The sequence below is a fragment of the Lineus longissimus genome, chromosome 8 (genome assembly GCF_910592395.1).
Source record: "Lineus longissimus chromosome 8, tnLinLong1.2, whole genome shotgun sequence".
Taxonomy (NCBI): domain Eukaryota; kingdom Metazoa; phylum Nemertea; class Pilidiophora; order Heteronemertea; family Lineidae; genus Lineus; species Lineus longissimus.
Window position 1 is genome coordinate 19,662,008 of NC_088315.1, and position 27,764 is coordinate 19,689,771.

At 42.8% G+C, this 27,764-nt stretch overlaps 1 protein-coding gene across 2 annotated transcripts in view; it reads left to right on the top strand.

Moving 5' to 3' along the window:
* LOC135492028 (low-density lipoprotein receptor-related protein 4-like) overlaps positions 1–27,570 on the top strand; it is a 60,780-nt gene extending 33,210 nt beyond the window's left edge. The window contains exons 3-27 of one of the 2 annotated variants that reach the window (XM_064778107.1): positions 28–144; positions 7,286–7,399; positions 7,785–7,901; positions 8,595–8,723; positions 8,988–9,107; positions 9,775–9,891; positions 10,398–10,517; positions 10,783–11,034; positions 11,348–11,563; positions 11,770–12,159; positions 12,530–12,706; positions 13,194–13,319; positions 13,620–13,828; positions 14,277–14,464; positions 14,919–15,120; positions 15,712–16,171; positions 16,328–16,586; positions 16,932–17,329; positions 17,608–17,911; positions 18,320–18,538; positions 18,697–18,940; positions 19,326–19,584; positions 20,111–20,249; positions 20,444–20,738; positions 23,590–27,570. In XM_064778107.1, coding sequence (XP_064634177.1) covers positions 28–144; positions 7,286–7,399; positions 7,785–7,901; positions 8,595–8,723; positions 8,988–9,107; positions 9,775–9,891; positions 10,398–10,517; positions 10,783–11,034; positions 11,348–11,563; positions 11,770–12,159; positions 12,530–12,706; positions 13,194–13,319; positions 13,620–13,828; positions 14,277–14,464; positions 14,919–15,120; positions 15,712–16,171; positions 16,328–16,586; positions 16,932–17,329; positions 17,608–17,911; positions 18,320–18,538; positions 18,697–18,940; positions 19,326–19,584; positions 20,111–20,249; positions 20,444–20,738; positions 23,590–23,826 — 5,408 coding nt within the window. In that variant the 3' untranslated portion in view covers positions 23,827–27,570. The remainder of the gene's footprint in view (positions 1–27; positions 145–7,285; positions 7,400–7,784; positions 7,902–8,594; positions 8,724–8,987; positions 9,108–9,774; positions 9,892–10,397; positions 10,518–10,782; positions 11,035–11,347; positions 11,564–11,769; positions 12,160–12,529; positions 12,707–13,193; positions 13,320–13,619; positions 13,829–14,276; positions 14,465–14,918; positions 15,121–15,711; positions 16,172–16,327; positions 16,587–16,931; positions 17,330–17,607; positions 17,912–18,319; positions 18,539–18,696; positions 18,941–19,325; positions 19,585–20,110; positions 20,250–20,443; positions 20,739–23,589) is intronic. The other variant, XM_064778108.1, reaches the window with a different exon arrangement.
* The last annotated feature ends 194 nt before the right edge of the window (positions 27,571–27,764 follow it).

The following is a 27,764-nucleotide window of genomic DNA, read 5'->3' on the forward strand; positions in this document are numbered from 1 at the left end:
TATGATTTGTAATTCATCTCTTTGCAGAAATTCCCACGTGTAGTTCATCGGAGTTTACGTGCTCCAACGGTAAATGCATACGACCCGATTGGCGTTGTGATGCGGACAATGACTGTGGCGATGACAGCGACGAACTTGGATGTCGTAAGTGTTTTGATTAGTCGATTTTGTTGTCCAATCGCATTTGCAGATTTTGAGAATCACTATTAGAAATCACAGCCCATTACATACATGACATAGCCTCAACCATTATTTGGCTGTGACTTCCTTGATGCGAATGTTGGTCACCCTACCCTGTGCAGCTGACAACCCTGTCAAATTGTCCCCTGATACCTCCAAATCATCTTGTGGCTGTCACAACTCATGCGACTAAGGAAATGACTGCATCACTCAACGAGATAGGTGTCGATGTGTTGGGGGAGAAATGACTCAGAGAGTCGGCCGGAATGACAAGTTTGGACTTGGAGATGATGGGAGGTGGTGTGTCAACCTGCTTGATAGAGACATGGCAAGGGCATCTTGAGGAATGGCTTCTTGATGTGGATATTTCATCATAGTAGTCTGTAATCACCATCTTGGCATTCGGGTTGACTCATCCATATGGGTACGGGTCACCCTTGGGTGTATCTTGGGTGGACCTGTTCCACCAGATCGATCCCCCATCGATCAGCACACCACTCCACTTCACCGGCCATCTTGTAATAATCTCAACCAGGGAAGATATTGGGAGACGCATTAGTGCGAGATGTGCCACAGATTGGCAAATCGGACATCGGTAATTAAAGTGGATGAGCTTGCAGTGGATGAAGTGGATTGGTGCCAGTGTCTGCGCAGCTTAGTATCCTGGGAGCCTAATTTCTGTGGCGTGATGGCTGGGAGAAGTGTCCAATCAATCTTGGACTCTATCTGATGTCCAACACGACTGCCAGGTGGCTTGTTAGGCCGAAGTTACATAGACCTCATTCGTTCATTTCCCAGGACTCATTTTCCCCTTTTGCTTTCGTTCCCCTGTAAAAGCACGGCCTTGTGGCGTGCATTCACCGAGGAATGAAAGAAAAACCCGGAAAGTGACTCGTGGTAAATGAACGAATGAGGTCTATGTAACTTCGGCCTTAGAGGACTGCTCATGTTATTGGTGCTAGTGACCTGGGTCCGCTTCTTGTCTATAAGAAATTCAAGGCAGGGTGAAAGTTAATTAATTTTAACTTCTCCCTGCCTTAAAAAAAAATGATCTGAAGAAAAAAATTTAAAAAATCTCGTGCATCCTTCGTGGGTTTGAACCCTGGCCCTCCTGACTCCAAATCCCTGACTCTACCACTACACCACAGGGACTTCACACCTAGCTGAGGTGTTTCTTGCAATATGAATGAGAGGCTATTGTTTAATTTGGACCCTGATTCACTCGGTGCTCAGGACAATGGTGATCACTGGAAAGCAATCAATGGTTTGTTGACAAAAACAAACTTTGACATTTTGTTTAGCAATTTGGGTTGTATCCTAAAGTTAGGTTTTTGGCTCACCGTAAGGGGAGTCTATACGATAGCGCTGTGTCCGTCGTCGTCGTCGTCGTCGTCGTCGTCGTCGTCGTCGTCGTCGTCGTCGTCGTCGTCGTATCCTAACAGTGGCACGTTTCTTAACTGCTAGGGCTATGAACTTGAAACTTTGTACACAGAATGCCCTAGGTCAGCTGACCTCTGACACTGATTTTCGGTCCGATCTGATTCTCTGTTTGGCCACCAGGGGGCCAAATGTCGATATCTAAAAAGTGTGATATCTCGCTTATTAGTGACTTGTTTTCGATAAAACTTTTGTTGTAGGTACTCATAGCAAATATACATTTTATATTATACGGGTTTTTAATTTGACCTTGTTTTCAAGGTCGCAGAGGTCATATGGCGTAAATTGGCCATTAGAGTGTAAACTATGGCACGTTTCTTAACCACTAAAGCTATGAACTTGAAACTTGGTACATATAACCCCCTATATCACATAGCCTCTGGCGCTGAATTTTGGTTCGATCTGATTCCTAACTTTGCCACCAGGGGGCCAAAAGTGGAAATCTAAAAAGTGTGATATCTCGCTTATAAGTGACTTGTTTTCGATAAAATTCTTATGGTAGGTACTGTTTGGAAGAATACATCACATATTTTACGGGTTTTCAATTTGACCTACTTTTCAAGGTCACAGAAGTCATATGGCGTAAATTGGCTGTTAGAGTGTAAACTATGGCACGTTTCTTAACCAGTAAAGCTATGAACTTGAAACTTGGTGCATATAACCCCCTACATCAGATAACGTCTGATGTCGAATTTTGGCCTGATCTGATTCTTTATTCGGCCACCAGGGGGCCATAACGGAAAAAGGAAGAAGTGCAATATCTTGCCTATTTGAGTGAATTGTTTTCGATAAAATTTTATGGCAGGGACTCCTAGCAAGGATACATCACATTTCCTATGATTTTTGGATTTGACCTCCTTTTCTAGGTCACAGAGGTCAAATGGCGTAAATTGACCGTTCGAGTGTAACTATGGCACGTTTCTTAACTGCTAAAGCTATGAACTTGAAAGTTGGTACATGTAACCCCCTACATCAGATAATCTCTGACACCGAATTTTGGCCTGATCTGATTCTTGATTTGGCCACCAGGGGGTCAAAACTGAAAAAGTAGGACGTGCAATATCTCGCTTATTAATGACTTTTTTTCGATGAATTTTTTATTGCAGGGACTCTTAGCAATCACACGATATTGATCTTGTTGATGTCATAGACAATTATTGGTTGGATCATAAACTTATATATACTGCCCTGTCTTATTACTTGACATCAATACACATCTAAAAAAAGTCTTCATGCCTGATTGTGTTCACCATATTCACCTCTAAACTAAGCATGATCCTGCCTAATAAAAGATGTATACGGTGAGCACAATGGCCCCTGGCCGTTTCATTTAGGATTGGAGGAACCTTTGGTCTAGATCTTGCTGGCCCTTTCATTAGGTGTGATACTATCATAAACAAACTTGACTTGATTGAAATCTCTTGCGAGAGTTCTTCTGAAAAAAAAGTTTTATAAAACATGTAAAAAGGTTAGATAAATGGGACGTTCTGCTTAAAAATGACCAATAATTTGTTTAAAACTTTCAAATATTGACATGTGACTGTTTTCAGGCACTCAGGAACCTCCCAGAAATGCCAGATCAGATGCTTGGCCCTTGCTAAAATCAATTTTAATCCCTGCTTCCAAACTTCTATTGGCTGCAAATCAAATTAAGCGTGAACCCATCAGAATCATGATGGAACATTGCGGCCATGGGGATGAATTTCTCATCGGTCTTCTCGGTTGCGACCGCTGGGTCTACCAATTCAATTTCAGTAATGGGTGTGTGATCGGGTGGCTGAGCCGTTCTTTGAATCAGTGTCAGCGACTTTGGCATAATGGACAGGGACTATCGATTTTGTCAAAAGCTCCTTCATGAAAATGAGTGGAGTGTTTTCGCGATCGTTGCAGGGCTTCTATCAGTGACAGAAAATGGTACAAAATGCAAAGGTTCACTGAGACATACTCCATATTCCGATATCAGCGTAATCAACTTGAGCTGGACTGGACAAAGGAAGCAGTACCTTCTTCGATGTTTTTTGTAATAGCTTGGTGTCGGTTACAGTACCAGGTGCAACTAGAGGAAACTGTCGATGATTTTATGTTCTTACTAATTACAAGAAAATCATTTTAAAGTAACATCAACTTATGTTCTGAGTGGGTGAGAATATCTGAGGCCAGGGCTTGTGATTTCTAAGTTTCCTCTCATTAGTTCAGAGTTGTCACGGGCTTGAAAATACGACGTGAGGGTGAAAAGTGATATCGTGAATCGTATGTAGTCCGCTCTTTGGAAACGACTTGTTCGTTATTCATGTCACGTATGAAAGTAAACAGTGATATGTTACGTGTGACAACGTGGACTCAATATAATCACGGCCTCAGACGAATTTGAGCAATAATCTGTTCATTTCTGTGCCTTCTGGGAGGATTTGGGTGTAGTGTTCCTCCCACAGTGAACACCTCTGTTAGCGGTAAACCCTCCTCCTTAATTGCATGCGTGATTAGCTGTGTTATATCATGAAGCCCACCTCTTCTCCAATAAGAAACTCTGTCTGTCCTGGCTATGTTGTGTACAGGGCAAAGGTACTTCAATCTACTGTAAGCGAAGATTTCATTTTATCTTCTTCAATAATTAACAAATGCACGTTTCAGTTTATTGCTGATGTAGCGTATAATTCGAATGCCGGGAATTCCTGTCCGATCCATTATCTTTATGTTGGTCGGGTCGGCCATACCTTTAGAGAATACTCGAGTAGATTCGAAAGCAGCAGCCGAGTACAGTCTGTGAGTTGCTCTATAGATGGTGTATCCATACTATTCTCTTGTAGACTTGTGGCGTTGTGTTCATTGACTCAATAGCATGTTCCCTGGTATAAAACCAATCGAAAAGTAGCCAAGTGCCTGACACTGCTGGTGTAAAGTACAGTCTGAGTTGCTCTAAGGCTGTGTTCCCATAGCCTGTTCCCTTATGGACTTGTTGCATTCTTTCCATTGTCTCTATGACACGTTCCCTGGTACAACCAATAGGAACCCAGCGAAGGTTCATTCATTTTGCCAAATAGGAATAGTGCCATCTTAGAACTTGATGTTGCTCACTATTTGATCAGTTATACGGCACCACACGATAAGCGAGCTACATCCCCACAAGTGGTATGATTAAGGTCAGGCTGGGCTAATATACCATCATGGTGTGGCTTTGATGTATGTGGTTGCCTGGAATATAATTTGTATCTCTAGAGGGCATCTGCGGATTGATTGACTCTGCTGCTGTATGGGGACCGATGGTGGGACAACAAGAGCCAGAATCGTTAGAAGTAAAACTGGATACCGTCCGATGGTCCCTGTTGGTGGGCTGTTGTGTTGCTCCACTGAGACGCGTTTCTGGCCCTCTAGGCCTCATCAGGCTGGCTGGGGTTGACTTGCATCTGTCTTGTTCGAAGTTCACAGTTTGAATGACATCATGGCACAGTGTGGTTTCTCAATGCGATGTAGACTTTGTTGCCTTGAACGAAAGCGGCAGGGCTAGTATTAATATCTCGTCAACAGTTTGTCAGGCTCATCCGGTTCACCATTATGGCGTTTCTCTGCCATTGATTGTGGCTACTCAAGCAGCTGTGGAGTGTATTTTGCGGTCAAGCAGACTGCTGACCACTCTGGCTGAGAACATCGGTAAACAGATGATGACATTATCGGGGAGTAAATTGATGGTGTCCAGACACTTCGTAAATACATTAATGGAGTCTTAGTGGATAAGGGATTGGGGAAGATTTGGTGGAGGTGCATCACTTTGTTAGTTAGACTACTTGTCTGCCACTCACTAGAGAGGGTTTGGTTAGAGGGATTGATATCGAGCAGCTATATGCTTCGTAAACTCTAAACTCCTAGTCTGTTGTACCCTAGGCCAGGATTTCCAAAAAGATTTCTGTGAGCCACAGACATCCCACAAACACATATATATTCCCTTTGGCCTGATTGATTGACAGCATATTAGATTTTCCACACTAAAGACGGGAAGCATTGCCATAGGGGAAGAGATTGCCGCATTCTACCATCGACTGACAATGTAAGTGATCTGTTTGCTAATATTGGCATTCCTCAAATGATGGTGCAGTGATTGGCACCTCTGGCAATACATGGACTGTGTCCATTTCACCAGGTGGACAGATACTGTCAAAATCACAATTGACATCCCTTAAATCGTGTCAGTAACGTGTCACTGACGTGCTACCCAGCGCATCAGTCATGACGCACATGATATACCTGAAACATAGAGAGATACGCACCTCATGGTAACAGACACGAAATTCTTTCTCACTCTTTCGAATATAGTACTAGTAAAAAGACTTCAGTATACTTCTACAGGTTCTCTTAATCATGTTGTGTCAGGCTTCCCATTCCTTAACATTTTCCTGTTGCCACATTATTATGTTTGCTGGGCTCTCTAATTCGACTTCTTTGTATCAATACGGGTACTGTTTCATTACGGTGGTGGTATTGTCCTTAGGGCTTCTCGAAAACTTGTTGAAACAGTATGTAATTGTTTTTATATTACTGGTCTGTTATTTGCTCTGTGGTATTTCTATTTAGAAAGTACATGTAGTTAGGAAGCATCAAGTTGCCTGTGGGGGTCTTCTGGACGTTTGCGCTTACAAATGGGGACGGTTTTGTTTTTGGATGTGGTGCAACCTGTGGGATTATGATCACAGCAAACATTGTTGTTCCGAAAACACAAATAAATGATTGTTTTTAGTCAGTCTTTGGCTGTTTCTTATATCTTTTGCACTGTTGGTGATGTGTTGTCATAAAAACACTACTAAATGGCTGTGTTTTAATCATTGTGTTACCTCCGGCTATATTTTATTGTATGATCAAGAAATGTTACCTAGGACAAACAATGGAAGACCTGTGGTAAGGAATACCTGGATGCTTGTGTAAAAGTTGTGGCACAAATGAGAAGGGAGGATACCGCTTCTTAAACCATTTTGAGAGCGTGATCTCATTTTCACCAACGTCAACATTATTATCATAGTGACCTCTCATCGTCTCCAAAACTACCTCGGGCATGCACATCCAGTGACTCAAAACCAGCAACATGTCAACGCAACTTATCATCGCAACCTGTGATCATCAACGATATAGCAAGGCCGCCACGTTGCTCATTCTCACCTCCTTCCATAGAGAGCTCTTCCTGTCGCTGATTGCCGCTTTATCGACGACAAAGATGACAGATCGTGTTGCCGTTTTTTTCAGGAGGCAAATATCGTTCTTTGATCGCAGATGATCGAGGCTCGCGAGGATAAGTTGTGTTGACAATGACGCTGGCTTTGAGTCACTTGATGTGCAAGTTGGTTGTGACTTTTAAGACGTCCGCAGGTCACCATGATGATAATGGCGACTTTGGTGAAAATGACGGTGGCTTCCCCTTCTTCTTCTTGTGCATTCGGATTTCTTGAGGTGCACGCTAGATAGTCAGTGTGTTTTTGGTAACAGAGTCGGCTGTCCTAGGGAGTTCCGCCACAGAGCTCCAGAGCTTTCATGATGTTTATGTTTCGGTGATGTAGTTGTTGAGAGTTGAATTGATGATCCCAATGTCGTGTGTTGGATTCCCAACTGACCCGGGAAAAATGAGCCTTTCAGGTCTCCTTGTAGTGCAATAATACTAACAGGCAATATAACTTTCTTGTTCTAGCTCCCAAGAATTGCACTAACGACGAGTTCAAGTGTAAAAACGGCAACTGTATCCGACGACGATGGCAGTGCGATGGCGATGACGATTGCGGTGATAACTCCGATGAAGATTGTCGTAAGTTCTTTGTCCTCTTTTGCATTCAACATCATGAGTGCTGTTGCTGGTCGCTTGGTGCTAATTCCACTGGGCACTTTCCCACTTTTGTCGTCACTGCTCTAAACGTACACTGGGCTGGTGCAAAGAAAACTGGGCAATTGAAGTGAAGCAACTTGCCCAAGATCACAAGGGTCACAGCATTCAGATCATGAACCAGTTCGTTCAGATATAAGAATAGAAAAATGGTGATATTTTATACTTTCTTTCTGAAGTTCAGATGAAATTGTAAGCAATATCAGAAATTATTAGGACTGTTTGGTCTATAGGCCTACGAAATTCAACTACCAGCATACTCACTACATGTACAAGTAAGAGAATTTATGTGCGGAATCTTCAATTTCAGCTGAGCGGACATGTAAGGCCGATGAGGTCACATGTCGTGACGGGACGTGCATATCAAAACAATGGCGGTGTGATCAGGACGTTGATTGTGCTGATGGATCAGATGAGGATAACTGTGGTAGGTGTCTTGCCCGAGGTCACAAGTATGGTTAAGTGTTGTTCCGGGTTTAGATGGCTTATGTATCCGTATCTGAGGCTAATTGAGTAGGTTGACTGATTCCCCTCTGCTCCAGAAGGACAATACAAGGTCGTCAATTTCCCATTAAATGGGACGTTAATATTGCAATAATTGTCCAAGCATCAAATCACGAATGATATATCAAGATGTATCGTACACTGGTCACTACGTTTATTAACCTATCTGGGATATTCCGCGTCATAGCACTCGTTATTGTGATTAATTTCGCCTCAAGAGATGGTCTAAATGTGTGTTATATCTCCTTTGTTAATCCCTTTACTGAGCTGGATGGGTGATGCATTGAGAACTATTTGGTATCGCACGCACTAGGCCAAGAATAACAATTATGACGGTTCCGTGTCAGAAAGTCGCTTTGCAAATAATCATGAAACCGAAGACAGTGAATCACTCTATGCAGATAAGAGCTAATGAGCAATGAGTTATTATCAGTGAAATCTTTTTGAAATTATCCACCGAGCTTCCGTCAAAAATGAGACAGCGTACAGATCATTTTCCTGCAGTACACAATCAGAGGGGCAGAAAGTATTCTGCGTTGCGCTGTTCAAATGACCGCCAGTTGAAAATGTGGAAACAGACTTTTCCGTGCCGTTCAGTTGACGTTTATTGTTTCAGAAAAAAGTGAGGTGACGTCGTGTAGCCCCGATGAATTCCATTGCGAGAAAAGTCGCAAGTGTATCATGAGTACCTATCACTGTGATGGAGATAATGATTGCGGAGACTGGAGTGATGAAAAGGACTGCGGTGAGTTGTGACTCTCCTTAGGTTGTAACTATGTCCTTAGGTTGTGACAATGTCTGTAGGTTGTGACAATGTACTTAGGTTGTGACAATGTGACATTTCCTTAACCCTCTCAGTTCCATTAGAACACACGGTGGTGTCAGTTCCCAGAATCTTATCAGAGAGTTTAGGGCTGTCCTCACTCAGTTAACGATTGAGGATCAAGATAGAGTAGGTGAAAAACAAAGATACTTGAATAGAAATAAAACTCTTGTCTTCCTGTTACAGGGAGTAGGCCAGGGTGTAAGGACACTGAGTTCCAGTGTCAGAATGGCATGTGCATCAACCAAGCGTGGCACTGCGATGGAGAATTCGATTGCGAGGACCAATCAGATGAAACTGGCTGTGGTAGGTCGATTCATTTCATTCTATAGGATTATAGGATTTGGAAAATTGCACTAGCCCCATGTTACTGAGCACTATCTTGCTTTCTTTGAAGTCGGTGAAAAGTCAAGCACCTTGTGACCGCTAGTCAGAGAACAGTAAGTTAGTAAGTAAGTAAGTTAGTAAGTTAGTAAGTAAGTAAGTAGAAAGTGTGTTGCATACCGCCCATTCGAGCAGTCCTTCTCGTGGGTGGATTTCACAAGGAGTACTCTTATAATAGCAGGGTCTCCAGCCCTTTGATGAAACTGGCCACTCAACCACTCTCACGCACTGAAGAGTCAAGCGAGTTCCGCAGCTGCCAACCTGGACTGCTAAAGTCCTGCCCCCCGATGTGACCAGTCCATAACAATCTGTCCAAGGTCTTCAGATCGAAAACTCCGGTGTGGTTAGTGATTTGGAGTAAGATCTGTCAAAGAGTCAGGTGCCATTCCCTTCCTAGCCTTGTAAACCAGGAGCAAGACCTTGAGCTTAATCCAGCTCTTGATTGGCAGTCATGCACTACACCACTATGGCTCCTCGATATACATGTATATGAATGATATGAGGAGTATACGCTATGGCCATTTTCGATTATCCACAAAGCTATGAGGCTCCTTACACCGTATCATAACAGAGAATCTTTTCATTTCAGAGATGCCCAGCTGCGGACCTGACCAGTTCCGCTGTGCTTCTGGCCGCTGTATCCGACAGAAGTGGTTGTGTGACGGCGAAGACGATTGCGCTGATAATAGCGACGAGGAAAACTGTGGTAAGTTGGAAATGTTTTCGATTCTAACGATATTCTGAAATACTAAGCTTCATTAGATATGTCACAGGTTGAGAACCCAGTTGATTTTTAGCTGGGGAAGTATTGTGTTTTCCCGATAGACCTGGCCAAAGGTACTTGGCTGACCTCTTGTCACTTAACTGTAATAGTGTGATCACAAATAGTAATGTTACACAGCCCTGGGCAGCCGGAGTCATAGTTGACCAATGTCATAGTTGACCAATGTCATAGTTGACCAATGTCATAGTTGACCAATGTCATAGTTGACCAATGTCATAGTTGACCAATGTCATAGTTGACCAATGTCATAGTTGACCAATGTCATAGTTGACCAATGTCATAGTTGACCAATGTCATAGTTGACCAATGTCATAGTTGACCAATGTCATAGTTGACCAATGTCATAGTTGACCGGCTACAGTTGACACCGTAAAAGAGCATTGGTTCCATGCCCTAAGGATAATCTCAGTTTCACTTCGTATTTTCAGAAAAGCACACAGGGTGTCCAGCCGGTCAGTTTCAGTGTACTAATAGGATGTGTATTGTTAATAACAAGGTCTGCAACGGGAATCGAGACTGTGACGATGGCATTGATGAACAGAACTGCAGTAAGTTCACGTCCTTGGTGTGAGGAGACTCATAGCCTGGTGGTTAACACTGCTGGCTACCACGCAATGGGGCCCAGGTTCGGCGCTGAACTGTAGTGGCACGCAAAAGTGCTCATCCCGCCTTGGAGGTGGCCTACTCTAAGGAGAAGAACACCTCCAAGTGTAAAGCCAATTCTAAAGAAGAATGTCCTTGGTCAACTTATCTAATAAAGTTAGTCAATTGAAAACAATTGCAAATAAATTCAAGAAAGATTTTCTTTTTTAGATTCACATTCCTCGTGTTCGGTCAATAATGGCGGCTGTTCCCACAAGTGCGTCACGATGAGTTACGGTGCGCGCTGCACCTGCGACCGAGGTTACCAGGTCGAGAACGACGGCAAGAAGTGTGTGGACTTTGACGAATGCTCAATAGATGGCACCTGTAGTCAGCTGTGTCAGAATACCCACGGGTCGTTCCAGTGCTCGTGTGTGCAGGGTTATCAGTTGAAGAAGGATGGGAGAGGGTGCAAGGCTTTAGGTAAGGATTGGTGATGAGGGTTTCCTAGTGTTGGGGCGGGGGGGGGGGGCTTGTGAGTTAGAATACTCTTAGATCACTAAGGTAGTTGTAGTTCATAATAAAATCCAAGCGTCATGGTACTAGTGCCTTCACCTCTGATGACGTTAGTCCCAATCCCAGATTCACCATTTTGCCAAATGATTGAGAGTTGTGAGGGGACTCTCCAACACAGAGATTTCAGCTTCCTTACCAATTGCCTAACACTGCTGTTCATGTTACTGAATGTTCTTGACTCAATATGATGTTGAATGTTCGGTTTGTTTTCATTTTCCAGGAGGTGAAGCGTACCTCATCTTCGCCAATCGCGTCGACATCCGCAAGGTTCTCCCGAACAACCACGAGTACACGTCCATCTTGCAAGGCCTGGAGAACGCCATTGCTCTCGACTTTCATCACGAACTAGGCCTCGTCTTCTGGTCGGACGTTACCTTAGACAAGATAAAGAGGGCGTTCATGAATGGAAGTAACGTGGAGGAGATTGTGAATACAGGTAAATATGATATGGTACTGTCGGCTGCAAAATTTTTGTGCCTATTTATTTTTGTAACTCGGCAAGTCAAAGCCTGACTCAAGTCTTACGCTGACTGGGGGTTTGTACTAGTGACCCCTCGACGGCTAATTGAGAGTCCAAGCCACTAGTCCACAGTGGCTCAAAAAGGATAAAACATTTGAATTCAAATTTTCTTTTCTTTTTAGGTCTAGAAAGTCCTGGAGGTATCGCTGTCGACTGGATCAACAACAAGTTATTCTGGACTGATTCCGGAACGTCCCGTATCGAGGTGTCTAATCTCGATGGCAGCGACCGCCATGTTTTGATATCGAAATCATTAGAGAAACCTCGCGCGATTGCCGCCCACCCGCAACAAGGGACAATCTACTGGACGGACTGGGGAAGTACACCGAAAATCGAGCGGGCCTCGATGAACGGAAAGGACAGGCAAACGATTCATGACACGTCGTTATTTTGGCCGAATGGTTTGACGATCGATTATGCTGGGAATAAACTGTATTGGGCTGACGCGAAACATCATGTGATTGAGTGTTCTGATCTTGACGGGGCCAATAGGCGGACAATCATCGATCATGGTGAGTTTGGTATTCCTGTCTTGAGACGTAAAACCGAGGTTTCTTTAACTGGTGCCTAATCCAGGGCAAGCAAAAGACTACACCAGTGAGAAACATGAGTTACTTGCAATGGACTCTTTCTCTGGCAGAAGATGGCGTCACTGGGCCAATGACAGTAGTGGCAAACAAGAACTCTTTACTGCCTTGGAGGAGGAATGCTCCCTCAATCATGTCACCTCCAAGTGCAGAGCAAGCGCTGAGATAGTGAAACACTTGACTTTTCATTGAGAACAGACAAAAGGTTCTCGGGAAAGGGAAACAAATGATAAGAAATCGATCTGTCTTCCGTGAAATTGTCATCTGAAAAATTTGATTACATCGTTGTTTCCAGGTCTGCCTCATCCATTTGCTATAACGATATTCGAAGACGAGCTTTACTGGACCGACTGGCACACCAAGAGTATCTACAAGGCCAATAAGTTCAATGGGAACGGGGTTGAGACGGTGAAGACGAGGTTACATTTCCCGATGGACATTCACACGTGGCATCCTCAGAGGCAACCAGACGGTAAGGCTGGGTGACGCGATCTTTTGCCAAGTGCAGCGGTCATAGCTTGGATAGCATCTTGATTTAGAATGGAGTATAGTGTTTTTCATATCGTTCTGGCCAGAGGTTCTCAGGAATGTGACCAGATCACATTTACTAAAATATAGTGGTGTTGCACAACTACACTAGAAGATTATCTTCAGGGAAGGCCTAACCAGAAGCCAGTCAACTATGACACCGGCTGCCCAGGGCTGTGTAACATTACTATTTGTGATCACACTGTTACAGTTAAGTGACAAGAGGTCAGACAAGTACCTTAGGCCAGATCTATGTGGAAAACACTATAGCAGACTTACGTATTCCTGTAGATGGCACAGTTGGGCATATACCTCTTCAAAGCCATGTAAACATTGTAACCATAGTGATGTAAACACAGCAAAGGAACCACTTTATCAGATGAGTTGATTTGAGTTCTGTGGTTTTATTTCCTGTTTTATTTTTCTTGCAGGGGTGAACAAGTGTGGCACTGATAACGGCGGCTGCAGCCATCTTTGTTTGCCTGCTCTCAACGGCTTCTCGTGCGCCTGTCCGACGGGTTTCATGTTGCTGCAGGATGAGAAGACCTGTACAGGAAGTAAGTAAGATAACGGTGACCTGTTGTAGCAATACCAGGCACATTCTGCCATCAAACTCAAAAAGGGGCCTTGGATCCAGGGCCCATGTGACCATCCATGAGCATGAATGTATAGGACTGAAAAGCCTGTAAGACCTGGGTACAAGGTATTTTAAAAGTGGTCTTCATCTGCAAACTGTGCGTGATATAACGCTGAAAATGTGGGATATTGATGATAGATACATAATCTGATTGATGTTAAATGCATTACATTACCCAAGGTGAGCACATGGTCCCTGGACCATTTCATCTTTCTCACAGATCTGAACAGCTTCCTGATCTTCACGCGACGATGGGACATCCGTCAGATTTCATTCGACACGGACACGCGGGCAGACGTCGTCATACCTCTCCAGGGCATCAAGAGTGCTGTGGCGTTGGACTGGGACGCGACAACGGACCTGATCTACTGGAGTGATGTCACGACGGACACGATCAGCCGTGCGAGGTGGGATGGGACAGGACAAGAGGTAGGGCTGATCAGGATTGCATTTTAAAGGCAGACATTGTTCGTAAAACATCTTATATTTACATTGAATTTGAGATTCCACTTCTGAGGTGAAAAGAGCCAATAGATGATGTAGCGCTGCATGTCTATTTGGATGAAATCAACTAAAATGATAAAAGCCTTAAAGGTCTAAGGTACATTGTTCTTTCAAAAATTTGAAAATGAAGTTGTAAGTTTCCAATTCTATAAATACATAATGAATATGAATTTCAACTTAACCGTTGTGTGGACTGCTTTACCGGCACTATGAGTGCCAAGTTTCAGCAAATTTGCATGCATAACAACTGCGCTACAGCACTGTATAGTTTATATCTGTTTTATACCTGAGGCACAAGAAAATCCCATGAACACAAAATGGCTGGGGTCTTGAGATGTGGGTTCCTTACACCTGAAATTTCTCCTCATTGTAGGTCATCATTGGGACCAACCTTCAGAGCCCTGATGGTTTAGCCGTGGACTGGGTGGGGGAGAAGCTGTACTGGACGGACGCCGGGACGGACAGAATCGAGGTGTCCAATCTTAATGGGAGCATGAGGACAGTGCTGATCTGGGAGAACATTGATAAACCAAGGGATTTGATCGTTGATCCATTATCAGGGTAAGTATTGTTGTGACTTACCAGGGACAGATCTGAAAGTTTGAGTAGCGCATCTAAGTTAGCGGAACTACGAAGTGCCGCTAAATTTTGTAGTGGTCACTAAAACTTTGTGGCCACTGAACTGACCAGATTTTGAACACCGTCTTTGGCCAGAGGTCGAGTTTCTGACTTGGCGGGGCCTTTTTCTTGCCTTGGCATAGACTCCAGATACAAGGAACACCAGTTTCACGCCTAAGTCTATGGACTGTGTAGAGCGCGGAATTTTAGTTCCTTGAAAGCCACGCTGGTTCATCCAGGAGTACAATCCAAATATTCAATGGATACACACCTGTCTGGTGATCTTAAAACCCAGACTAGATTAGGACAGACATGAGGCTGGTCTTTAAGCAATTGTCGAAATTATCACAGATTGCGATACTATTGAATTTGAATCATACACTCATTTCATTTTCAGCTACATGTATTGGACTGACTGGGGTAAGACACCATCAATAGAGCGCGCCGGTATGGATGGTAGCGATCGCCGAGTCATCGTCGACAGTAACCTGACATGGCCGAATGGTTTGGCGATCGATTACGCACGTCAGAGGCTTTACTGGGCGGACGGCGGAGAAAAGACGATCGAGTATTCTAATCTTGATGGGACGAGGAGGACGGTGAGACAGTAACATTATTTCAAACTTTTATTTCTTCTGTGTCTGCTCTAAGATGGTGAAACATGTCGATTTCACTATAGTTTTCAGACTAGCGAGTGACTCGTCAACATCAATTTCTTCAAAATAGTTCACCAATTCTGATGTAAATTCTTTGATAACTCATCAACAATGTTATATTGAATTCCATCATGGATCCACAATGTTATATCGAATTCCATCGTGGATCCACCATGTTATAACGAATTACATCATGGATCCACAATGTTATAACAAATTCCATCATGGATCCACAATGTTATAACAAATTCCATCATGGATCCACAATGTTATAACGAATTCCATCATGGATCCACAATGTTATAACGAATTCCATCATGGATCCACAATGTTATAACGAATTCCATCATGGATCCATCCATGGCCCAAGGTTGAGATTCTTCATAATCATTCAGTTTTACACTTCGCCGGTGAAATGAAAAATGTGCTATCCCGACATGAAGATATCGTCAGGTTGCAAGGGGTCTTCAAAGATGATTGAGCAGTAACTTGGCAAAGGATTAATGAACAATCCTAATTCTCTTTACGATTCAGATTCTAATCAGCACCGATCTACCGCATCCATTCGGCCTGACGCTACACGAGGACAAAGTCTACTGGACCGACTGGCAGTCCAAACAAATCGAGATGGCCAACAGTGAGCTAGGAAACCAACGTGAGGTCATCCGGTCAAACTTAGAAAGTCTGATGGACATCCATATGTTCCATCGGAGGCGGCCGCCGGTGGCAAGCTTATGTCTGATTGATAACGGCGGGTGCAGTCATCTATGTTTGCTGGCACCGACGCCGAATGAACACACGTGCGCCTGTCCGACTGGGATCAAGCTCGGCGCCGATGGCCAGACCTGTCGCACTGGGATGGAGACGATGTTGATATTCGCACGGCGGACGGACATTCGTGCGATATCGCTAGACGTGCAGTATTACGCTGATGTGGTGTTGCCTGTCGGTGATCTGAGGAACGCCATTGCTCTTGATGTTGACCATGTTGCTGGTGAGTGAGATGGAATTAGGTTTTTCTAGGCTTTAATGGCTTTGATATTTATCGCAGGTTGCAGCGATGCAAATTGTTGTTGTTGGTTGGCACTTTTAGGTCTCCTCCAAATTCTCTGATGTTAGACTTTCTTGATCTTGCATACCTTTATTTCAGAAAAACTATACTGGGCTGACAGCGTCTTGGACAAGATCCAGAGGTCAAGTTTGGATGGGTCACAAGTGGAGGATATCATCGTTAATGGTCTCGATACCACCGACGGTATCGCGGTCGATCCGATACGGCGTAAAGTCTATTGGACGGATACCGGTAATAATAGGATTGAGATGTCGACGTATGATGGGAAGATGCGCAAGGTGTTGATATGGGAGGATCTGGATAGTCCAAGGGCGCTAGTTTTACACTATGAACTTGGGTAAGTCAGGCCTCTCAATTACATGATTCCTACACCGTATAACGGTGTAGGCCGTACAGGATGTCCCTAAATTAGGTTTTTTTTTTTTTTTTTTTAATAATATGACCCCCCTGAAGCGTTTTTTGACCCCTAACATAATCAAATCTCATCCAAATGGCCTAATTTTATAGTTTTACCCTAAAAATTATGATTTTTCAGGTGTATGTGGTGACATCAGTCACTAACTTTGATTTATGGCGTCGTTATGTTATCCACATAGTTGCCTTCATTTGGGTACCTTTTGTCTCTGGGATCAACTATTGGGTCATATTTTGACTGTTTTTTTGTGTTTTGACGTTTTTTTAGGTTCATGTTTTGGACTGATTGGGGTACGGAACCACGGATAGAACGGGCTAACATGGATGGCACAGATCGTCGCGCTATCGTCACGAAACGTCTCGGCTGGCCGAACGGGTTAACCATCGACTATTTAGACCAGCGAATCATCTGGGTTGACGCTAGGACTGAGTTCATCGAGACAGTCGGCTTTGACGGACAAAACCGTAAAGTTTTAGTCGCATCTGTTCCGCACCCGTACGGTTTAACCGTGAGTAACGATTACGTTTATTGGACCGATTGGGGTACGAAGATGGTGATGCGAGCCAATCGTAAGACAGGGCAGGATGTGACCATGATACGTGAGAATCTGTCGGGCTTGATGGACATCCAGGCTGTGCCGGGACAGTTTGATAAGAACAAGAAAAGTGAGTTTTTATTGATTCTTCTTCTTCTTCACTTTCTACACACTTGGTGTTATTCTCCACGGAGTATTTCTCCTCCAAGGCAGGATAAGGGCTCTGAACTCGGGAATCTACTCAGAACCTGGATGTGGCACACAGTGTCCGGGGTTCAGTATTTTGATTTCTTTTCAAGAACACTGTTTCTTAACCGAAATGTATAGACTTTGAAAAAGTTTCAGCATTGGAGGTCAACCGATTGTGGTCCCCTCTGCGAGCTGCTCTGATCTCGACCTTCTTATCAGTTCCAGACGAATGTGCCGACGGTAATGGTGGGTGCACCCATCTGTGTCTGCCCACCAGGAACGGCTTCACGTGTAACTGTCCAACGGGCCTCCTCCTCCGCAACGACGGAAAGAGTTGCAGCTCCGTGCCCGGGACGTATCTCCTGTTTGCCAGTAGGGGGAGCATTCGTAGAATCTCCATGGATACGCCCGATAACACTGACGTTTATCTGCCGCTGCCTGATTTGCATAACGCCATTGCTCTCGATTATGACATTCGGGAGAATAAGATTTATTACACGGATGTTTATTTAGACGTCATTAGGTGAGTTGGACACACAACCTGAGTCGGCAGTATATAAGATGCAGTATTCAAGCCTAATACCTGTAGTCTATCACCCCATACATCCTTATGAATCGCGAGCTTAGGGAACTGAGTAGAAATCGTCACAGGAATGGATACAATAGCTTGAACCTTGGAACAAGGCTATCTAACTGCAAGCCGCACAAATACAAACTACAGTAGAACCTCTCTATCAAGGACACCCTCGGGACTGACAAGTGCTGTCCTTAATAGAGAGGTGTCCTGATCAGAGAGGTCAAAATGAATAGAAACAACAGCTTTGGGACTAAAACTAGTGTCCTTAATAGAGAGGTTGTCCTTAATAGAGAGGTGTCCGCTAAGGGAGGTTCCACTGTATATGCTTATTTCCTGATTTGCTATTCATTCCAGACGAGCCAACCTGAATGGCACTGGCATGGAGACCGTCATCGACAGCGGCCTGACCACCGCCGATGGCATCGCCGTCGACTACATCGCCAGGAATCTGTATTGGACGGATACTGGCAGGAATGTGATCGAGGTGTCACGGCTAGACGGTACATCGCGGCGGACCCTCATTGACTCTGGTCTGGACCAACCAAGGGCCATTGCTCTGTTTCCTAAAAAAGGGTAGGTTTGGTTGACCAATTTTGTTTCGTCCCCCTAAGGCCATACCACCCTTTGATACCTTCAAGATTAGACCAGTGCTGCCACTCTGTGATCAATGATAACACTGCAGTGTGTTGTTTAGACTCCAAGGGTTAATGTTGTCCTTGATTACTTTTCAGCCTCATGTTTTGGACTGACTGGGGAACGCCACCGAAAATAGAGCGTGCATACTTAGATGGATCTCACCGAAAGTCGTTGATCGATACTGAGTTAGGATGGCCGAATGGTTTAGCCGTGGATGCAGACGCCAAGAGGCTGTACTGGGCAGACGCCAACCTGGATCGCATTGAGACGTCTGATTTGAACGGCAAGAATCGGGTCCAACTGATACAGCAGGTCACGCACCCTTTTGGTTTGACTGTGGTGAGTATTTACCCCCGTGCCCTAAGACACAAGTACAATAGAACCTCTCTACTAAGGACACCCTCATGCTGTCCTTAATAGAGAGGTGTCCTGATTAGAGAGGTCAAATTGAATGGAAGTAACCAATTTGGGATCGTAACTAGTGTCCTTAATGGAGAGGTTGTCTTTAATAGAGAGGTATCCGCTAAGGGAGGTTCCACTGTTAATTAATCTTGGTCCAAGTCATTTCACCAGAAGAAAAGTCTCCAAAATCGTTTCAGTGTGTAGATTTCCATTTCAGCAACTTCCCTGACTGTTATGAACGCATTTTAAACAGCACCACCTAGAGGCCACCACGTTCAAAACAGGATGGAATTATGGAATGCTATCGTCTTTTCTTTTTCAGTTTGGTAACTATGTCTACTGGACAGACTGGCAGACCCGCTCCATCCAGCGTGCGGATAAGTCAACTGGAGAGGATCGCAGCACGATACAAGGCAACATGGATGGTTTGATGGACATCCACGTGGTGTCGCCACTGAAGCAGACGGGAACCAACGCGTGCGCGAAGAAGAACGGCGGATGTAGCCATCTTTGTTTGGCGAAGCCTGGCGGTTACGTCTGCGCGTGTCCAAACTATCCTGACCCAAGGGAATGCTCGACAGGTAAGACACTAAAGCAACCTGCACACAAGCGATTCTTGTCACATGCGATAAAATCGCTCTTCACGAGGTCATCCCAAGATCACTTAACTTCTATCACGTCATCCTTGAAATGAGATGTGAAACCGAAAATTATTGCACCCAGAATGGTGGTGTAGTGGCCTGGTTCTCTGACTAGTGTCTCAAGGTCCCTGGTTCAATCCCCACTGTTGGTGTGAGACTCTCGGCAGGGCTCTTTACCTTACATGCCTCACTCAACTCAGGTGTATAAATAGCTACCGGTCAGAAATGCTCAGGTTCTAGCACTGAATGAGAAGCTCATCTGAATTCTACTCAAAGGCCTAGTGATTGAACGTGGTTAAAGCGTCAAATTAGATGACAAACTCTACCATTGTTAATGTCAGACTATAAACCTCAAAATTTAACTTAAAGTGTGAAATGTGAGTACCCTGTGATTGGTTCTTGCAGCATGCAACAACCCTCATTTGTGGACTTGGAATGAAGTCATGTTTTGATAATTTCCTTTCAGTACCTGATCCGTCTGTCAAAATCGATATCAACGAGATCGATGAAGGCGATGATGATTATGAGGATGGGGACGAGGGTTATAATCAAGTGCCGGTAAACCCGGATAATACCGTGAATACGGGAGAATCTGCAGATAACAGGTATGTTACCATAGTAACCTGACTCTCTCGATGTCAAACTGCTGCATCATGCTCTCATTGAAGGGAGACTAGTCATCTCTGTCTAATTCCAGCTGCTCAGATGGCCTATTTGACCCGCAGCTCCTGCCTATAGTCCCCCTTTAATCCAGGAGCCACCAGTTGACGAATATCTCATGATTTTGTCTGAATTACAGGTGTTCCAAAGAAGATATTCAGAAAGGCCTCTGCAAGTCAGCATCAACCTTTGCCATCGACGGCATACATATCGCATTCATCACCCTCGGAGTTGTTGTTGCTGTTGTTCTCGTATGCCTCATCCTGGTCTTTGTCGTCTGGCGGCGGAAAATGCGCAGAAACCGGTATACGGAAACTGACACGACACTTACGTTTTCCAACCCGACTTATTCTAAAAGTAGTACAGAGACAATTGATATTCAGATCGAGAAGAAGGCCAAGCCATGGAGGCTGTTTAAATATGATAAAACGGAGGTAAGAGATTGGAAGGAGTTGTCTCCACAAGGTCACCTTGGTGGGGAGCGCGTATTAAATAAACATGTGAGTGTCCTGAGTAGGTTGATTTGAATGTTATTGACTAGTTTCCCTTGCAAACGTCAGGGTGAAATTGCAAAGTAGCGTAGGGCATTGAAAAACAAGTCGATTACAAGTATAGCTTTCGACGCTAAAATTTACTTGGAGGACTTTCAAATATTAACCAGAACAAGATTTTGAAGTGTACCACATGTATAGCAGAGCTGTTGAGCTGATTTAGGCATCGATTTTTCATGTTGTATTCTAACGTGCTGACTTTCGAATGTTGACAAGCTGGTCTCTACTCTTTGTTTCAAGAGGTACTGCTGTGGCCTAAGTGTCATTTGTTCCTTTATTTTCACCAAAAATTCAAAATCTATGCCATTTTGGCCACGGCACAACTTTCTGAAATAAGAAGTAGCTAGCTCGGTAGTGACAAATCATGCAGTTTTGAATCAGTTGTGGAGACAACTCGGAAGACTCCCATGCCCCCCGACCCAATCATTACATCCTTAGCTCCTGGGATATATTTTATGAATAAACAACTTTTTGAAATGTCTACCTCTATTATGTTGAGGGGACTTTCCTCATGAGTTTGTTGTACAATTAAGGCAGTTTTGTATTACATGCTATGGCCCCATGCTCCACAGTAACTACAGACAATAGAATTCTTCTAACGTTCTTTTAAGAACTAATCTCAGTATATAAACACTGTTAAGCTGGAATCACTTTGTACAAAAAGTATAACTACTGATCAATAACTTACTTCCCCAAAATCTGCTATTTGGGAATCTTCCGAAAGAAAATATTCCAACTAGTTCTAACAGGTTGATGAATTACAATGCCAAAAATGCCAGAGATTCTCTGAAAATTTCAGCATAAGTAGATGTACTCTGTGTTTTTAGATAAACTCATTTGAATTGAAAAATATTTGAAGTTAAACTTATATTAGGTTATTGTGACCACATCGGAGTGCTGTACATGTTCTCCGGCAATCCTCTGATAAGTCATTGGACTAGCTTTCTGGGGCAGTCTTATCTTGAGTACCATTTTAATCAGAGTTAACGTCCATGATTATGCTACCGATACCCCCATATTCATAAACCCCCAAGTCCCCATAATCAAGGCCTGATCCAACTGCCATTGATGTACACACAGGTATGTTTAGATCTGTTTTGGCACTCAGTTTGGCATTCTTGCATGAAAACAGTTGAAAGTTCCAAAGCTTCTAGCCTGATTTATTTTCCTGGTTTGCGATAGGCTTTAAAACCCTCGATTGCTGCTCCAGACGAACTCTCCTAAATACACATGCTTGATGATAAAAAGTGTTTTTTGTGGTCTTGTAGTGATTGAAACTTCACTTCCTTTTCGGACAAAATCAAACGTTTCATGGAATTCAAACAACAAATGAAAATTTAAAAAATGTATCAACTTGGGGGGGGGGGTTCTGAAGAGGGGGATATTTGAAGGGGTGTTGGCCCAGCTGCAGGAAGTGTTATAGCAGTATAGTAATCTTGTTAACAGGAATGCATATGCTTATTTTGGAAGTTAGGTTAACCCTTAGAGGATCGAGGATGACCAAAATATTACAGAAATAAATTTTCACCGATCTCGGGTTTGTATGACAACATTATCTGAATAAATATGCAACATGGTCCAAGCTTTCCAGTGGTAAAGTTACTAAAGTAGTTTAAATTTTTTTGAAAGTGATTGAATTCTTCATATGCCCTCAGTCCTTGTAAGGGTTGGCTAATAGAATGCACATCCTGGCTGCCATTTGTGTGCCCTTAGAAGGTGTGGCAGTGTTAAAGCCGTGGGCATCAAGACGTACAACGCATCTCTAGATTTGACTGTTCCTGCATGGTGTTCTGTTCGCAATGTTGTTTGCGCTGAGTTATTCTATCAGTTTCGCAGATTTTTACAGACTTTATTTTGAAACAGAGGAAAAACGCCAAGATCCTACTGGGATTTGAACCCAGGACCTTTGGTTTACAAAACAGTCATTTTACGGAAATTCAGTCAGGTTTGGCTGGGGGAACGATGACACCATAGGAAATGTGCCATGGTGATATATTTTATTCCTACTAATTTAGGCTGGAGGGAAGTTCCCCTTAGCCTGTTACATAGAGTGATGTCAAGTAAACCAAGAGTCTTGGGTTCAAACCCCTGTGGGACATTGGCCTTTTTCCTCTATTCAATTGCATTGGGTGTTGATCTGCCTTTTATTACCAACATCAGTAAGAAATGGTAATTGACATTATTCTAAGTAAGCAATAACTGACTTAAGTACATAAGTTTGCACTGTGGATTAACAACTTCCATGGGCTGTATGACAAAGTGTGGCCATTTGACTTTTGTATGCTTCTGTCCTTAGAGGGTGAACCAAAAATGTGAAAGGATTTCCTAACATTGGTATACCTGTTTGAAAAAAGGTGAAATGGTCTTTTTCTGCCGTATAACTCTGAAGTTTGTCCACAGTTGTTGAGCTATGAAAGGCTGCACAAATTCAGCATTTCTGAATCACATTAACTTTCAGTTTGATCTCTCACAGGCCAATTCTATAAGTGTTTAACTATGAAATTTTTGTATTTTATCAAATGACGGCCATAAGTTAAAAATCTGGCGTCAAGAGAAACTAATATTCTACCAATGGAAAGTTTGGACTATGCAAATCATATCATTTCTTTTATTCTGTTGTCAGGCAGGCTTTGAAATCTCAATAATTCTGGTGCAGGGACCTTTAATTTTACGACTGATGATGAACTGATTATGATGCTATAACGTTTTAAAATCTATCTACTTTCATTTTCAGGAAAATTTATCAATGTTAGAGCCAGAGACGAAATATGAACAAAAGTTGAATAATTGTGAAGCAGCCGCCCTGATGAAGCAGAAACAGTTAACAGAAACAGCGAGAGATATTGAGGAGAGAGCCCCGCCGCCTCCTGAAAGACATGACAGTAAAAATCTTTTTCTGAACAATGCGGCAAAATCGTTAAGTAAGCGGCCAACGGGGGGCGCAAGTAACAATGCCGAGACACAAATTTGATGCGGAACTATTGGATGATTATGTTGTGTTCATTTGGTTGCATTCATGGATGTAACAGACATTTCTATTGGTGGATTTTTGAATTTTAAACAGTGTTTATCCAATGAGATTCAAGATTTCTTTTTCAAATTCAAATGGACCATTTGATTGGCTGTTGGTTTTGATAGGAAGTGTGTGATTGGATGTTGTTTTTCTGACCATAAAATGGAAAAAGATGTGATTGGTTGTGTCTTCGGGCGTTACCATGGAAATAAGTTACAGCTGAATTGATTCTGTTTTGTAGTTGAGGTGTCTGTCTATAGGTGTAGTTGTATACACCACGGGGGGGGGGGGGGTATTACTATGGGATGACAATACATATGACACTAATGACGGAATAATGACAATGGACCCATTTCTAGGATTTTTGGAGGGATCAAGGATAAAGACTAAATAACCTCTCAGGGGTCTCGTAACTGCATTTAGTGGCAATAGGAGGAGCTGTGAGCACAAGGGTCATGTGACCTACTTTGTACACAATAAAGAAAACAGTATTTGAAACTTGGCAATAATGTTTCAGTTACATTTCTACTGGAGTGCTAATATTCATTTTATGGATGGGAAAATATATTTTGGAATAAAAAACTGATATTTAAGAAATAGCACGAGCAAATTTTTCTTTGAGAGAAATGTCTTTAGCGAGGGCTAATGATGTTGTTTTTTTGTTCAAAAAGGTTTTGGTTCCCAAGATTCAAAGGATGGATGGGAATATTTATGATATGGTGCTCCCGACTCTGTAATCTTTGACTAATTGGGCAGCGGCGATTGGCTGCTCCACACCATTAGAGTAAGCTTCCCCACAATGCGTGGAACCGGATGACGTTCCAACTTGATGTGTTAGTTCAGCAACTCTTTGGGTGGGAAAGTGATTGTGAAATACCATTGACGTCAGCATTTGTACTAATTGTACACAATTGTCTGTTGCATTCTTGGGAAAGTTTATTCTAAAGGGTGATTGAGTCGGTATCGAGATTATTTTGTATATGAATGGAACAGGACTTGTGTTAGCTTTAATAGACTCCATTTTGTTACAATGCAATAGTTTCTTATGTTGTTGATAGGATATTTCATGCGTGTGATGGACAATTAGCATGTGTAGATGAAATGGGAACAATTTCTTTGATGGTGACATTCAGATTCTGATGGTTACCGTGGAATTTGATTTGGTCGCCATGGACAAATGGTTGCTATGGCATCGACTAGGTGGTGCTTAGCAACCAGTTGGTGTTTAGACTCTGAAGGAAGGAGTCACTACATGAAGGGTTGAAGTTTTTCTCTGAAAAGAAAGCTCGGGCTGTTGGGGTGTGTGGGGAGGGGTTTGTGATCACAGAGGGATTTAATTGCTTAAAAGTGGCATCAGTAGTAATTGGTCCCGTACAATAGAGATCCATTTAAGGATTGAAATTGACATGAGCTGGAGATCTGCTGTCTTGGACCGCAAAAGCGCAGCAAAAACACGATGATAATCGGTGCTGTGTGCAACAAAAGGATCACTCATCTGCGGGTAAAAACGATAATCGCTGGGCTCGATATTGACTTCCATGTCACTGGGAAATTTCCACCGCAAACGAAGGATTATTGTCACGTGCAACTTAAATTGCAGGTCAGCGAAGCGGTTGTTGTGATGGCTGATTTGGTTTGTTGTATTCATGATACACCCTGTACGATATCTGCGTCCGACAAACTGTGTGCCATTAAATGAATGTATATACTTCTTGTACTGCCAGCCTTCGAAGGCATTTACTGACTTAGCGCTGCGAAAACAAGCAATTTTAGTAACTGCAACCTGCGACCTGGCCTGGACAACATGATGATTGTGGTTCGAATGTGACCAGAATTGGTTAAATTTCAGTCAATTTTGTCGTAGGTCCTTCGCATGTCGCATTGACTAAAATCTCTTGTTTGCGCGCAATTAAACAACAATAATATGACAAGAACAAATTTATGTGTAAAAAGATAATAATACTTAATTCCTAATTAAATTTGACTGGGGATTTATAATTTTCATTCCGTCACAGTATCAAAGGGTTAAACATACTCACAATTTCTTGACGAAATAACACTTCAAAGGGGTCAGTTACGAAAAACTTTTTTTTAAGAACCGAACCCGTATAAATTTAGCTGCAGGGGTGTTAAGCGGCATTAAGCGTGAACAATCACTTCTTAAATAATCAAAATGTAAGGAATCTGATTGGGAATCTTTGGATTTTTGCAAAATGTGCTTGGATGATGAGATTATCGTACTGTGTCTTTGTATCAGGTTTTTCAATCAAACACCTTTATTCTTTAATATTCATATAATAATCCAATTGATAAGATGTAACATCTTGCAGACAATAAACTTTTCGATATTTTTACCAAAGAATTTTATTCTCGAATACAATAGGCCTGGTACATGTACATGTACATACTGGCAGTTATTTCAGGCCAATACTTAAATGACTTATTGTATATATGAATTCGTTTTATACACATTGGTAAATACTGTAAAAAATTAATGATTTGAGTATTTATTTACATAGGATTACAGTAAATTGACAATATAATTGGGTATTGTTTAGAAAAGTGTCTGGGCCCAGTTGCTCAATTGACTCGGAGACAAATGTCAACATTAACTCAACTAAGCACAGTCTCTTTCAATCAATTTCATTTCGGACTTAAAGCCAGCGTTACTACTTGATTGAGCTAATGGGCACTTATTAATTGCATGCAGAGACTTAGGTTTAGGCTCTGAACAGGTCACCTAATTTACTTGAAGAAAGTGTTTCTGAAATGAAAGACCATATTGTGGCCCAAGTATGTACATGCACAGCAAAAGTGTTTTTCAGATAGATCTGGCCAAAGATACTTGGCTGACCTCTTGTCACTTAACTGTAACAGTGTGATCACAAATAGTAATGTTACACAGCCCTGGGCAGCCGGTGTCATAGTTGACTGGTTTTTATAGTTGACACCGTAAAAGAGCATTGGTTAGGCCTACACTGAGGATAATGTAATGTTTTGCAACACCACTATCTTTTGGTAAATGTGATCTGGTCACATTCCAGAGTTGAACTAAGTCCCTTTGCCCAGAACCATCTGGAAAGCACTTTACCTCAAATGAGGTGTGGCGTTTCAATTCGTGATGTTTTCTCCTTCAGAGTAGGCCAGCAACCAGCTAAAGAGGCCTAATATTGATTCAGTATGTTATGATCAACTTGACATGATTTGGATTTTACTACTTTCTGTTATCATTTCCCTGTTATCAGTCTTTTAACTGAAAGGTTATACCCTTGTTTGCGACAAATGACCCAAATTTGCTGGTTTTAGACACTGAAATCTTTATACTGTAATGGTTCACTCCTTGAGTTGAGGCAGTAAGAAATAATGCTATTGAAAATTTCTTGGGGTTCTTCCTACTTAACATTTTCTTTTGAATATCTCAACAGATTTCACTATAATGAACAGTCCAGGTCACAATTGACATCATCCTCTCTACGCGTCTGTTATGCCCAATGTACTCGTGAGTTGTGCATCGACACAACTTCAGGGATGTCAATTGTGATTTGGGCTGTAATCTCCAAACTTGACCGTGGGGAGTGTATAATGAAAATATAATACAACCTGACAGCTATGAAGTAACATACTCACATTTTTACCACCGGATTTGTATCTATATGTATATATTATACAGTTACCAAATAAATATTTTATTTTTACGATAAGGAGAAATAAGGAGTTAATTTCGTTATTGTAGTATGTTTGGTGGCCTGGCCAGAGCAGTGGTGGTGTAGTGGCTCAGGTCTCTGACTGGCGGTCATGAGGTCCCTGCTTCGATCCCCACTGTCAGTGTAAGACTCCAGGCAGGTTTCTTTGCCTTACTCCACCAAGGTGTAAATGGGTACCGGTGGAAGCTCAGA